Source organism: Erythrolamprus reginae, chromosome 1 (genome assembly GCF_031021105.1).
Source record: "Erythrolamprus reginae isolate rEryReg1 chromosome 1, rEryReg1.hap1, whole genome shotgun sequence".
NCBI lineage: Eukaryota > Metazoa > Chordata > Lepidosauria > Squamata > Dipsadidae > Erythrolamprus > Erythrolamprus reginae.
Window position 1 is genome coordinate 328,144,555 of NC_091950.1, and position 15,747 is coordinate 328,160,301.

Sequence of the window (15,747 nt, forward strand, 5' to 3'; positions counted from 1 at the left end):
ACACATAATGCTTATTATAGTTGCTTTGTTAAAAATAGAATTGGAATAGTATTAATAGAGCCACTTTGAATCAAGTGTCATGCAAAATGCCATATACATGACATGCTTAAAAATAATCTGTTTCTATTAATGCATTAAAGTTTTAAAAAGCAGCATATAACATAGGTATCCTTACAGGAAACAGTACATACATTTTAAATTAGGAGATAAGGGCACAGATTTTAAACTGTGTGAAAATGTATGTGTATATTTTAATTTCAATGTTTAAATAAATATCAAAATTAAAGGTAAATCAATGAGAATATGGACAGATTTTTTATTTTATTTTACACCTTTTACGTCTTGACTCCTAACAATCAAGTCACTGGACCAGTCGCTGCAGTTGGCAACATTTCAGAAGTGACCTTGCCTTCTTCTTAGGGTTATGAAAGAGTGACTGAATTAAGGTTCCCCGGTTGGCTTTATGCCTAATGTGGGACTAGAACTCAGAGTTTTCCAATTTCAAACCTGGTGTCTTAACCACTGCACCAAACTGGCTCTGTATGGAGCAGAATATAGAAAATAAAGTAGATTCAGGTGTTAAAAGAACTATGTAAAGGCATCTGCTTCTTCATATGTCCCCTTGCTTTGAAGAGCACAAAGTACCATTAATTAATTAATTAATTTTGTCAAGTCATATTGGTAGTATACAAAGATATAACAATGTTTATATACATGATACTAGCAAGAGAGAAACATTTGGAAAGGGGACGGTAGGCACACTGGGGCATTTATGCACGCCTCTTGGGAATTGAGTGAGGTCAACAGTGGATAGTCTAAGGGTAAAGTTTTGGGGGTTAGGTGATGATACTACAGAGTCAGGTAGTGAGTTTCATCCATTAACTACTCGGTTACTAAAGTCGTATTTCTAGCAGTGGGATTTGGAGCAGTTTACTTTAAGTTTGTATCTATTGTGTGCTCATGTTTTGTTGTGGTTGAATCTGAATCTTGACAGGAAGGACATTATAGCAGATGATTTTATGAGCTATGATTAGGTCACGTTTAAGGCGATGTAGTTCTAAGATTTCTAAACCTAGGATTGTAGGGGATTCTGTTGCGAGTGGAGGAGTGGAGGGCTCTTCTAGTAAACTATCTCTGGACATTTTCTAAAGTGTTTATGTCCGAAATGCAATGTGGGTTCCAGACAGATGAGCTATATTCAAAGATTAGTCTGGCGAAAGTTTTGTATGATCTGATTAGTAGTGTGAGATTACCGGAGCAGAAGCTACGTAGAATTAAGTTAATTCATTATTTATACATAGGATTAATAATACGTAGGATTCATTAGATTAATGAATGAAAAATATTTGAAACTGATAAACTGTGAGCATGAGATGATTATTTCTGCTTAGAATGGACAACCTTAATGCTTCACCTCAATTTATCTCTCCCTCCCTCTCTCCCTTTCTCTCTCTCTCACACACACACACACACACAATGCTTCATATCCTTTCTCTTTGCCATGGTCATCTTGACTAAGCTTTATTCTTCCCAGTTCTTTAATGTTATTTTATTAGCTGAAAAGGGATTATTCTATCCCTTCTTGAAGAAGAAACAATTCCCCCCCCCCCAAAAAAAATTATGTTCTTATACTTACAGGCAGTAGATTTAATCTGTTCTCTATTGAACAAATTAATCTTTTTATTCAGAGATCAAATGATCTTTTGCTGATGGAAAAGAACGGCAATTTATCATATTAATGTAAAGAAAAAAATTCACATACTTTATTTCTATTTCTTGTGGCCACTATCTTGGAGAAAAACAACATGTGATTTATGAAAAAAAAATGCTTATCAGTACACCTACAGCTTGATAAAACTTCAAAAGATGACCCTATGTAATATGAGTACTGAAGAAAATTCACCTAGTTCCTGAAATGATTATTTCAGACCAATGTGCTTGGACAAATGGTGATTTAATTGCAATCTAGCATGTTTTTTTTAAATCCATCAAACTTTGCTTAATCCATAAAAGATTAGTACAAACAAGCAAGTTCTTCATTTGAAATGCTTGCTCTAATATTTAAAAAAATAACTCTCTCTGTACTGAATTTAAGGATTCGTTTCGATACGAGAGGATAAATTCCTTGGCATCCTGTTTTAAATGAAGGAAGATGAAAACAAACATACACAGCAGCAAGTGTGCTGTTGGTATACACGATTCATTTGTTTACAGCTGCTCCCACTGCACTATATCACAACAGAAGTGCATGCTTTACCGGAGGCCCTTTAGATGGGTCAGTGCCCCCATTTTGATGGAGTTCTTAAGGGGGAAAAAATCTACTTCCTTCTTCCCCCACCAAAATAAAACCTACAGATTCTTTCATGTCTTGAATATTCCGATTAATGCAAAAGGAGATGAGCATCATATTGTTTCTTGACCTGAAAGTAATTTGACAGTGTAAGTTTGGACATGTGACAAGCAATTCAGTAATTTGGATTGCTTCTTTGCCTTAGGCAAAAGGAGTCAGAACATTTTTTTGTAGATGCTCAATAACTAAACAAATTTTAGTTTTGTAAGAATCTTCTTGTAATGCTAGGAAGGTACTGTCAAGAGGATTCTTTATCTAGCTCAAAGGATTCAGCTGTATTCAGTTCCAATTTTGAAGTTCCTATTAGATGCTATGTGTAATTTGAAAACAAAATAATCAGACATTGCTAATATCTTATTCATGATAAGAAATGTGTATACATCTGCAGTTGTGATATGACTATGGAGAAATCCTATTTAATGGATAAATTTAATGTTATATTTAGAATAATAAATGACCATTTAGATGAAGACTAAAATAGGTGTTGAAGCATTTGTTCATGTTTGTTTCTCCTAAGGCTTATATCTAATATTTTCAATTCTGTTGTTTTTCTGATATATAAACTGAGCAACTCAATTTGGAAACAACAGCCAAAAGTTACATCTGGCCTTTGTTTGAATAAATTGCTCACTATATGCAACACTGCAATGAGATTGCCAATACAGATCAGTGCTATTTCGACACTCAAAAAAATATCAGTCCAGATATTGCTTTAAATAATTTCTTCTGTTCTTCTTTTGAAATGAATGATATAGACTTGGACCTTCTTAAGTCCTAATTTCTAAAACTTTGCTTTTTACAGGCATCTCAAATAAATCAATGCAATGATTCATATATTTTCCAGATACCAGTACTTCTCAAACATCTCCTGTGTAGCTACCAAGAAGATTCAACTAAACTTGCTCAGTGTAAAATACTTCCTTTTACCTTCAGAATTTAGAGGACCTTGGAATTTAGCAAGAAGTAAAGAATATCCTCTACTAGAACTAAATGGCTATATATCTGCATTTTTTTTAAAAAAAATATTAAATATTAAAATGATAATACAGAAGAGAGACAGTTTGTTTCTTGGGTTGACAACAAGAATCAAACGAACAAAATTAAATATGTATGTATAAGATTATATTGGACTACTGACTCCCAAATGGACTTTGGATATTATATAATTCCAAGAGATAATTCAAATAAACTTGGGACCATCACAGAATGTGTATTTAAAAAGGAAAATAACTAGACTAAAGGAATTTTGAAAATACTGTGCCTACATTTTGATAACTTTACAGAAAAGATCATAATTCAGCAATAGCAAGACAAAATCTCAATAATGTCAAAATGATGACAGGTACAACGTTGTCAGGTAACAAATGTTGCATATTTGCATTTCAGCCTCTGATGTAAATACATTGCATAGCATTTGTGTGATGATCAGACATGTGTCACCATTTTTCCCATCATGGACATGTATGCTATGAATTTACAACTACACAGAAAGCTTTACAAGAAAGAAAGGAAAATGTGAAGGTGTCTATTTTGAATGGGTAGATTCATGTTGTTCAGCATGATCTTTAATAACTTACCTGATGGAACAGGAATTTTGTTGTCCAAAACCACAGCTAGTCCCAATGAGTCAGAAGGTAAAAGGTTCGTACTAAGATTCACACGAGTGAGGCTTGTGGGTTCTCTTTCATTGTTTGAGAGGAGGATCCCGGGGTTTTCATTTTCACTCTTCTGCCGATTCTGAATAATATGAACAATACTTTGCTGGGGAAGATCACAGTCCTGGAGAGGGGAAAATTCCCATACATATTAGTTTGAAATCTTCATTATTATCTCACCTAATTTTTTAATACAGTTCTCAAATATACTTAATATAGAGTGAGTGGCCAATAGTCAGAATATCTGACAACAACTCTTAGGGTTAAAAAGTGAGCAACGTAAATGGCCAAACGGGGCATTACTTCCTTCACCAACAAGTCAAAATATTTGGACATTCCTATACCATAGTGCCCTTGAATTTGTAATCTGCTTGGGACAGACTTACTTCACAAAAGGTTTCATTAATAAAATATGCACATAGGAGTGAAGAACACAATACTGTATTACCTAGAAAGGATAGTATACAAATCTATTAATCTAATTCACTGATGTAACATGTCTACCCAATTGAAATTTAACACAAAATGTTGAATAAAAGCCATACATATCTCTCAATATCTCTCATGATTGGATGTAGATGGTATCTCATTTGGTCAACGACCTCAGGCCTGCTAGAAAAGTCAGTTTGTGGGAGGCCAGTAGGGTGGGGAGGGTACGGATCTCCAGTGGCAGCTGGTTCCAGAGAGCCGGAGCTGCCACAGAGAAGACCCTTTCCCACAGCCCCACTAGTTGGCATTGTTTGGTTGATGGGACCCAGAGAAGACCAGCCACGTGGACCCTTATCAGTCACTGGGAGGTATATGGTAGGGGGCAGTCCCAAAGATAGTCTGGCCCTAAGCCATGTAGGGCTTTATAGATGATGACTAACACCTTGAATTGCATCCGGAGACTGATTGGGAGCCAGTGCAGCTCACAGAAGTTGGTGTGATGTAGGTGTACATAGTAGGTGCATCCACAATAGCTCACACAGCTGCGTTCTGGACTAGTTGAAGTCTCTGAATGCTTTTCAGGAGTAGCCCCATGTAGAGCGCATTGCAGTCTTCAAGACGTAATAAGGGCATGAGTGACCATATGAAGAGCCTCCTGGTCCAGGTAGGGTCTCAATTGGTACACCAGGCAAAACTGTACATTTAAACCATAACACAGGCAAGAAGCTAAACATATAAAATCTGGACTAAAATATGAAACCAGTTCATGTAAATTTATGCCTACCATTCCAACAAGTACAACTATAAGATTTTTTTTTCTTTTATGACACAATTCACAAAATTCTACATTCACTTTAATGTAAAATCAATTTTCAGGGATGGAATTCAGAAGGGACATAAAGTAACACACTAAAAAAGGGGGAGAATCATAAAAGTCTTCCATAGAGAAAAAACTAAAAACACCACATCTTATTGCTCTATTATTACTATCTTTTAAGACTTTAGAGGACTGATTGCATGTTGCATCTTTAAACTGTGGTGCATAAAGAGACAATCAGGAAAAAATACATGTGTATCCACCCTGCACAACAATTTCACTTTTGCATAGAGTTATAAGAACTGGCGAGCAGAAGTTTAAATCACCAGTAGATGGCAGTAAATAGCAATTTCCATGTTTATTTGCTGTCTTCTAGGTTCTGCATTCCAGATCTGCCTGTTCTACTTTTGCTTGTGGCCAAATGGTGACAGGCAAGGCATTAGAAAATGGATCAAAAAAGGCCTTTCCCACTCATTCCTCACTCTTTTAGGAAAACTGAGATATTCCAGAGCCTGAAGTCTAATGTAAATTCTTTCATTATATGAACAATTGCTTGAGACTAATTAATGAAGCAAATGCAATGTTATAGAATCCATTAATGTATGCAAAACCCCTATTCCTGTACAAAAATATCCAAAAAATATTCACTGTTTCCCACATTATGTCAAAAACCTAAATCAATGCCTGCAATAGAAAGAATCAGCAAATAGATTGGCTTTTCAATAATTCCTTTCCAGACAAGGAGAGGGCTTCGGTCATCTATAATAGCTTCTCCTTGCAAGGAGATCTCAAGTGGAATGGGACTTTTTGCCTCCTCTACTTCTTCGAGCCTGTTTCGTCCGCAGCCTTCTACCCCCCAGCTATTCGTTGCTGCCTTTTCTCCCTGGCCCTTTCGCTGAACGGGTTCAAAAGCATTTTCACCCTGGCAGGGACACTTTCCTGTCAGTCAATCAAAGGATTGGTGTGTGTGTCTGGAAGCAGTGTTTTTAGAAGAAGGAGCAGGAGTTTTATATTTTAATTTGATTAGAAGTAAGGCAGAAATTGAAATAGCAAATGAGTGCAGTTTCCTTGTCTTTATCAAAAAAGTATCAACTTCATGGAATCTTCTCTGATTCAGTAATTCTAAAACAAAATTATTTATTTGTTTGTTTGTTTGTTTGTTTGTTTGTTTGATTGATTTTTATGCTGCCCTTCTCCTTAGACTCAGGGCGGCTTACAACATGTTAGCAATACCACGTTTTAACAGAGCTAGGCTATTGCCCCCACAATCCGGGTCCTCATTTTACCCACCTCGGAAAGATGGAAGGCTGAGTCAACCTTGAGCCGGTGATGAGATTTGAACCGCTGACCTACAGATCTACAGTCAGCTTCAGTGGCTTGCAGTACAGCACTCTACCTGCTGCGCCATCCCCTCCTTAAGAATCCCACCCCATTCTTCATTCCTTGTGCTTTTTAGCAGAAGGAAAGGGAGGGGGTAGCCTCTCTCTATCGCCCTCTGTGCTCTCTCGCTCTCTCTCTCTCTCTGTGTATGCTTTCTCTCTCTGTGTGTGTGTATGCTTTCTCTCTCTCTCTCTCTCTCTCTCTCTCTGTGTGTGTATGCTTTCTAGCATTAGGTATTTGTAAAAGATCGTATAAATTCATGTTGGGTGATTGCTAGCAGCTAGTTAAAGAGATGGTCCATTAACTGGCAACATACAAGCAAATCTGTGGGGGAAAACACACCACCACAAAATCAGGACTAGAAAAAGGGAGGGGGGGAATGGAATTGAGGGCCAGAAGGCCACACAAATATCAACCAAATAGGAGGAGTTACTAACTGTCTTGAACTCAGTGAGACTAACTTTTTTTTTGAACACGGCTAGATTTAAAATTCTGCGCTGCAGTAAGCTGAGGAGGGACCTCGTTTATCTATAATCGCAGCGCTTCTGCAATTCTGGAACGCACCCTTTTATCTGATCTCTTTCGCCGTGCTTCGGAATAAATTGTGCCATATATTCTATTTGATCATTTCTTTGTAGCAACTCCTGCTATTTTGTAGATTTTTTTGTGGCCTCCTGGCCCCCAATTCCATCGGTTCTCCCCCTTCTCTCCTTTTCTTGTCCTGATTGTGTGGTGGTGTGCTTTTCCCCACAGATTTGCTGTGTATAATTTTGCGTTTTTATTTTCTTCCAGACTTTAATTAAGGTATTCCTAATGCGCCTTTGGAAGTATTTGTGGACTAAAGAATAAAGATGGCTATAAGTAAAAGGAAAAAAATTAAAGTTGGTTTAATTGACCAAGACTAAAATAGATGTGTTATTATGTCTGATAATCCTTAATGGACATCAGGGCTGTAATCACCAGCTATTAGGTATTCCTTTATAGATAAGAGGTGAGATAAAGGGAAAAGGTTTAAGAGAAGATTTTACTGTAAGCTACTAAAATTTTGCCTGTGATGATATTGATAGATCACTTGTTTAAATATTTATTCTCTTTTTTCTTTACTATTCTTCTTTACTTTTTCTTATTTTGTCTTCGTCTTTGTCTTTTTTCTTTCTTTCCTGAATCTTGTTTCTTTGATTTCTCTATCTTTTTTCCTTTTGTATTAGTTTTTACTATTGTAACTATAATCTTTAATACAAATTACAGTAAACCAATTTCATAATGTTTATTTGATATGAGCTTGGATCTAATTATGCAGATTGTACATATACCCTTTTGGAATTGCAGTGCTAGAGTTACTTGAATTTACACTGTTTTCACGATGTAGTGCAGACATACCTAAGAGATCTCATTAATGTTTTGCAAGCATTTTCTTAATTTTTTAAAAAAATCAGCATTAAACTTGCAATAATTTTTTTTGCATTTTCACAATAGTTAATCTAATATACAAAGATCAAACTAAGAGCAGACATTATTGGTGAGAGCCTTGCATTCACAAAGTAAAATATTTTCTAATACAAGCCAAGAACAATGACTAAAAAGCAAGCACTGTTTACAAAATAAAATCATGCCACAAAATATTAAAAAGCTCATCAGTGCATGCAGTTTTTGTTCAACTACCTTTTCTGTTTCTGTACTTTTTCTTATTTTAAAGCTTTGTCAGAAAGATAAGAGATACATTTATGTATATGCGATATCTGCATGAAATTATTCATTGCTTTTCTAAGTTCAAAATGCCATAGGAGCTTTATAGCTTTCTTTCTGAGGAACTCTAGTAGCAATTGATAGCAAATTAAAGGAAGCGAGTTTTTTTTTAAAAAAAAACATGCAATCACGATGCTCTCAATCAACTCTGAGGCACTATCTGGAAATGACTTCCATAGAATCAAGAACTTTTTCACTCTTCCTAGGAGTAAATTATTTTTGCTATTCCAAAAATAAAGAGAGACTTGAATACAGCGGATGTACTTCCATTGATGGGTAAAATTAATAATGCATCTTCAAAGCTTACCTTGAAGGTGAAGAAAAGCTACTTTTCCAAGAACACCTGTTCAAATAAATCCTCTATAAATACTAGAAGTCATTGCATCTCTACAGTCAAAAAGATGTGTATTTTAAAAAGGTAGGAACTGAGGATATTAATGGATGATAAGTAAACATTTAATTATAATTAATTAGGGAAGAGTAAAAATTTCAAAACCTCTTCTTTGAATCCAAAAACCCTTTGAGAGAAAGTCTGATCATATGAAATGCTTATTGAGCTGAACAGGGAAGAGATTTTTTTTTCCTAATTTCCCTTTTCCTCTAATGCCCGCATCTGATCCCAAAACCTTGTGGGATCTTCAAGAATGGCCTGGTAACTGAGAAATTTGGGATCAATTATATCCCAGTGACCAGTTATATCGCACAGAGTCAGCCTTCTCTAGGTCCAATCGCCAAAAAAATGCCAGCTGGTGGTTTAGCAGGGAAGGGCCTTCTCCGTTGCAGCCCCAATCTTCTGGAACCAACTCCCTCCAGAGATTCGTACTGCCCTCACTCTCCTTGCCTTTCGAAAGGCACTGAAAACACATCAATGCTGGCAGGCCTGGGGCTGTGAGTGATAGTTCCCGCTCCCCCCAATAATGTGAATGAGAGATTATTGTTTTATATTGGGTTTTTATTGTTCTTAACTCTTTTTAATTGTTCATAATTAACTATTCTATTGTTATATTGTACTTCATTTTTGTAAGGCGCCACGAGAAGGACAGCCTATAAATAAAATAAATAAATAAATAAATTACTGTCCTGAGATCAATATTCTTTAGTAACATGTCAATGTTGTAAAGGCAATCCAACTTACCATTTCTATCATTCTTACATCTGATACAAAATATCCAACAAGTTCTTAACTTGCATCTAAAGTTCTGCAAACCCATTTAGACCAGAATACCTCCGGGACCGCCTTCTGCCGCACGAATCTCAGCTACCAGTTAGGTACCACAGAGTTGGCCTTCTCCGGGTCCCATCGACAATGCCGTTTGGTGGGACCCAGGGGAAGAGCCTTCTCTGTGGCAGCCCCGGCCCCTGGAACCAACTCCCCCCAGATATCAGAGTTGCCCGCACCCTCCTTGCCTTTCGTAAGCTCCTTAAAACCCACCTCTATCGTCAGGCATGGGGGAATTGAGATATTCCCTTCCCCCTAGGCTTATAAAAAAATATATATGCATGATATGTCTGTATGTATGATTTGTCTCTTAAATTGGGGTTTCTTTTTAAATTAACTTAAATATTAGATTTGTTTATATTGTTTTATTACTGTTGTTAGCCGCCCCGAGTCTGCGGAGAGGGGCGGCATACAAATTTGATTAATAAGTAATAAAAATAATAAATTTAAATTTGGTAATTCATCACAAATTGATTTGGATATTCTGCTTAGTTTTAACATTGCTAGTGACATGAAGAACTGTCAGTCACCTCCATCAAAGGGGTTGTGCAAAACCATATGCACATGTCATGAGAGTTCAGGCATTTTGTTTTCTGTACAATAAAACAGAAACTTAAGAATAACACCAGGTTACACCTAGATGTGTTATTTACCAGATTAAATGTGAGCTCTGGATTCACTTTTTCATATAGTTATAGTTCTATTTGCTCTCCCCTATTGGTTCCATGTGTACATTTTGAACATTTGGGGAAAGCCACTGTTTGTCCTTAAACATGGATACTGAAAGCATGAACAGGGCAGCTATGATTTAATTAGATTCATATTAGGAAGGTGTTTAGGAAGGCAGGAAAACCAATTACTACCAACCTGCCTTCTATTGAGGATCTATAAACTGCACGAGTCAAAAAGAGGCCCGTGAAGATATTTACTGATCCTTCGCATCCTGATCATAATTTTTTTCAACTCCTACCCTCAAAACAACGCTACAGAGCACTGCACACCAAGACAACTAGACACAAGAACAGGCTTTTTTCCTGAACGCCATCACTTTACTAAACAAATTCATTCACCATTGTCAAACTATTCAATAAGGCTGTATTACTATTAGTCTTTTCATCACTGCCATCACCCATTTCCTCCCACTTAGGACTGTATGACTGTAACTTATTGCTGGTATCCTTACGATTTATAATATTGATTGTTTCCTGATTGCTTATTTGTACCCTATGGCAATCATTGTTGTATTATGTGTTCCCTATCTATTTACTATTACTGAACATCCAAAATATACTATTTAATTCTATGTATATATGCCATATATGTACATACATATTGCACACAGGCACCCAAAAATATACATTATCTACTATATAAACTATATGTGTATGTACACACACGCACACACAGCTCTTCTAAAATTATACGCATTCAACCTCATTTATTGCAATAGGAAAAACATACTCAGAGCCCAGAATGGAAAAAAAAAGATTAAAAATTCAAAATTTTCCTACCAGGTCTGCGTACCCATCACTGTGTCCAACTCTTGCCTATTGAAACTTGCAACTTAGTTGAGCTGCAGAGTTATAGATAGTTGTCCATCTACTTTGGGTCTTATTCCACCAGTCAACCAACCAGCCAATCAATTTTGTGTCTATATATTCAATAATGAAAAGGCTAAACCTAGTAACCACAAAGAGAAATTTTATTTTCCAACAGGAGATTGTTATGTTTGAGCCAAATTTTGTTGGAAAAAAATGTTCTGGTACTGACAGATCTATCTTCCATCTCCACTAAATGATTGTCGCATTTGTCAGTTATCAGCAAAAGAGCAGCATGTATGCCTAATTGGCAGCATCCATGTCAACCCTCTGTAATCTCTTACCCTGAGTATCATTTGGTAGATTGCATTTTGTAGCTCATGTTCATCTAACTGTGCTGTACTTTAGAGATAACGCAAGGGTAGACAGTAATATCTGAATGAACATTGAATGAGGGACACTCTTAACTCGTCAACATTGCTGAAATGTTACTTTTACTTTTAATTTAAAGTTTTACTTTTACTTTTAATTGCTGAAATTTTACTTTAACAATGGAACAATCCTTAGGGACTGCCTTCTATCGCATGAACCCCAGTGACTGATTAGGTCCCAGAGAGTTGGCCTTCTCCGGGTCCTGTCAACAAAACAATGCTGTCTGGCGGGACCCAGGAGAAGAGCCTTCTCTGTGGTGGCCCCAGCCCTCTGGAATCAACTCCCCCCAGATATTAGGACTGCCCCCACCCTCCTTGCCTTTCACAAACTCCTAAAACCCCACCTCTGCTGCCAGGCATGGGGAAATTGATTCCCCATGGCCGTCCTGTTTTATGTATGGTTTGTTTGAGATGTATGATTGTTTTTATATCAAGGGTTTTAGTTGATTTGTTTTTAATCATTGGATTTGTATTGTATATTGTTGTTGTGAGCCGCTCCGAGTCTTCGGAGAGAGGCGACATACAAATCTAATTAATAATAATAATAATAATAATAATAATAATAATAATAATAATCGGGAATCAATGTTTCTGAAGCAAAATCTAACCCAAACTGTGGGAAAAGTCCATGTTTCTGATGCAACTTATAGATTGCAATAATAATAATAATAATAATAATAATAATAATAATAATAATAATAATAATAATAATAATAATAATAATCTGGAATCAATGTTTCCGAAGCAAAATCTAACCCAAACTGTGGGAAAAGTCCATGTTTCTGATGTATACCTATAGAATGCAATTCAAATGGAGATGCTTTATCGCTTAGATGGTAGGAAAATAAGGTTAAGTTTCTTAATACATATTGCCACCAGCCAGCCCATTGTGGTCACACGATTGTCTTCTTAAAGACTGGTGCTTAGTGATAAAGTTGCAGGTCACAACTCTGGCTGCTAAGTGAGGATTATCTATTTTCACTTAGATACCCCAATTTTATTTTGCATATAAGAGAATCCACACCCAAGTGTGCACACATGCTCAAACAGAGAGGCTATCTTGGCACTACTTAAAGCTGCTTAATTTAAAAAAAAATCTATCAAGGGACAAAGCTTACTAAATCTTATCTACTTAACAAATATTTAAATTGGTCCAATTCAATCCTTGTGCCAAAATACTGTGTTGAAAATATAATCATAATAAGAAATTTTAAAATGATTCATGGTTTCATAAGCTAGCAAGCCAGACTTAGAAGCCTCAACTGGGACAATTATAAGCCACGGTTTTGCATTTGAATGTGAAATACTGCCATTCCAAATATAGAACTGTTACCAACTTTAGAGACACAAACTCCATGGAGAACTAAGGAATAATCAAGATACAACCAACTCTAACTGCTGAAATTTAGAAATAAAAGGCTTTGAATGCGAATTTCCTCAGTTCCTAACTATACAATTTATTCCAATGGGATGTTATTCTGCTTGGCATACGAAACAAGACCCAAGTTCATCTGCAGTTGTTTTTAGAGGATTTTTATTTTTCTGAACCCTACAAAGATTCAGGCCTGTTCTAGAGATCAAATTGTCAGGTCAGTCTGGGGTTGGACTAGAAACATAGAAACATAGAAGACTGACGGCAGAAAAAGACCTCCTGGTCCATCTAGTCTGCCCTTATACTATTTCCTGTATTTTATCTTGCAATGGATATATGTTTATCCCAGGCATGTTTAAATTCAGTTACTGTGGATTTACCAACCGTGTCTGCTGGAAGTTTGTTCCAAGGATCTACTACTCTTTCAGTGAAATAATATTTCCTCACGTTGCTTTTGATCTTTCCCCCAACTAACTTCAGATTGTGTCCCCTTGTTCTTGTGTTCACTTTCCTATTAAAAACACTTCCCTCCTGAACCTTATTTAACCCTTTAACATATTTAAATGTTTCGATCATGTCCCCCCTTTTCCTTCTCTCCTCCAGACTATACAGATTGAGTTCATTAAGTCTTTCCTGATACGTTTTATGCTTAAGACCTTCCACCATTCTTGTAGCCCGTCTTTGGACCCGTTCAATTTTGTCAATATCTTTTTGTAGGTGAGGTCTCCAGAACTGAACACAGTATTCCAATGTGGTCTCACCAGTGCTCTATATAAGACCTCCACGGTCTCTTCCAGCTCTATTCTGATTGAACATGTAACAGATGTCACCTGGTAACTGGGCAGCCTTTCACTATGATGGATATATGATTGTCATCTCCTCGGAGATGGCCTCTCAGGCGATTGTATACCAGAAAGTGTTATTAAAGGAAACAGTTCAGCACCCTGAATTTTACCCAAAAGCACACTGGAAGCCAAAGCTACTCATGGAGTAGAGCTGTTACTTGCACTGCAGTATTTGCTACCTGTACTTTGACATTCTGCACCAGTTGAATACTCTTCAAGCATAGTCCAATGTTGAGCACATTGCAGAAGACATGACAGGAGATTATGAAGGCATGAGTGACAGTGAACAGTGTCCCAGTCCAGAAATGTAATTTACAGTGGTCCCTCAATTTTTGCGGGTTCAAACTTCGCGAAACGGCTATACCACGGGTTTTCAAAAATATTAATTAAAAAATACTTTGTAGTTTTTTTCCCTATATCATCGCCAAACTTTCATCCGCCTTTAATAATTTTTTTTAATAAACTTTAATAAATAAACATGATGGGTAATAATCTAAATGGTTGCTAAGGGAATGAGAAATTGCAGTTTAGGGGTTTGAAGTGTAAAGGGAAGGCTTGTGATACTGTTCATAGCCAAAAATAGTGTATTTACTTCCGCATCTCTACTTCGCGGAAATTCGATCTTTTGTGGGCAGTCTCGGAACGCATCCCCCGCGAAAATCGAGGGAACACTGTAATTTAATTTATTAAATTTATAAGCCGCCCATCACCTTATGAACTCTGGGCGGTGAGTCCAGGTAGGAGCAACTGGTGCACAACTTTAACCTTCTAAACATGGATGCCACCTCCTCTTCAAGTACAAGTGCAGGAAGACACCCAAATTTCACACCAGGTCTGCTTGAGACAAGATATCTCCTCATCCAATAGTATTTTAATTTAGTATAATTTCTTCTATAGTGTATTTCGTTGTTGTTGTTATCTGCTTCAAGAAGCTCCAACATTCGGGTGCAGGTAGCAAAATGACCATCATCGTTATCAGAAGCAACAGAAGGGAGTTATTTTGGGGATAGCAAATTATACATATACAAAAATGAACACACACATGGAGGATCAAGATGCTACTATAAATAGTCCATCTTTTTTTTCTTCATTTCACATTCTCCAACGATGCCTGTAATTGCCAATGCACTTTGTAATGGAGTCAAAGGGAGTACATCCACTGCTACTCTAAGCTCTGATTTTCTTATTCTATATTTGGAAACCTAAGCAATTATTTAGTTTCTAAATTGTGGTTAATGAGTATCTAATTATCCACTAAAGAAGGAAATCTTCAAGGTTTACGTTGGTCAGGAAACTACTTCAAACTCCCCTACGTGCTGGTTAAGTACCTAAATACTTTATGAGTTGGCAGAAAATTGCATTATAAATAGTTGAGGAAATGGGAGGGACACCTAATGTTGAAACATGAAAGGAACTGAAAGAAACAATCAATTTTCCAAAAATAACCTCCCCTTTCATGAGCTCCTCTTACAGCAGCTGCCTATCCATTTCCAAACAAGCAATAAATATTAAATTAAATAAAAAGGTTATCAAAGCTCTGGGCAGCCACTGTCTCCACAAATATTTTCTCTCTGCAAAACCCAGAAACACCTTTTCATCCATCTTTTTATCCAAAGCAATCTTGCTCCGATTTCCCTCTTCTCACAAATGTCCTTTCTATAGTTCATATGCTGCAACGTCCTTCCGGTCAACGACTACTTCAGCTTCAACCGCAACAACACAAGAGCACGCAACAGATTCAAACTTAATATTAACAGTGCTAAACTTGACTGTAAAAAACATGACTTTAACAATCGAGTTGTCGAAGCGTGGAACTCATTACCGGACTCAATAGTGTAAACTCCCAACCCCCAACATTTCTCCCTTAGACTATCCACAATTGACCTCTCCAAGTTCCTAAGAGGCCAGTAAGGGGTGTACATAAGTGCACTGCTGTGCCTAACGTCCCCTGTCCAATTGTCTTTC

The 15,747-nt window shown here is 36.8% G+C and overlaps 1 protein-coding gene across 2 annotated transcripts in view; it reads right to left on the bottom strand.

Moving 5' to 3' along the window:
• Nucleotides 1-15,747, bottom strand: part of PRKN (parkin RBR E3 ubiquitin protein ligase) — an 890,155-nt gene that overhangs the window by 600,739 nt on the left and 273,669 nt on the right. For both annotated transcript variants that reach the window (XM_070733810.1, XM_070733812.1), the window contains exon 3: nt 3,928-4,129. In XM_070733810.1, coding sequence (XP_070589911.1) covers nt 3,928-4,129 — 202 coding nt within the window. The remainder of the gene's footprint in view (nt 1-3,927; nt 4,130-15,747) is intronic.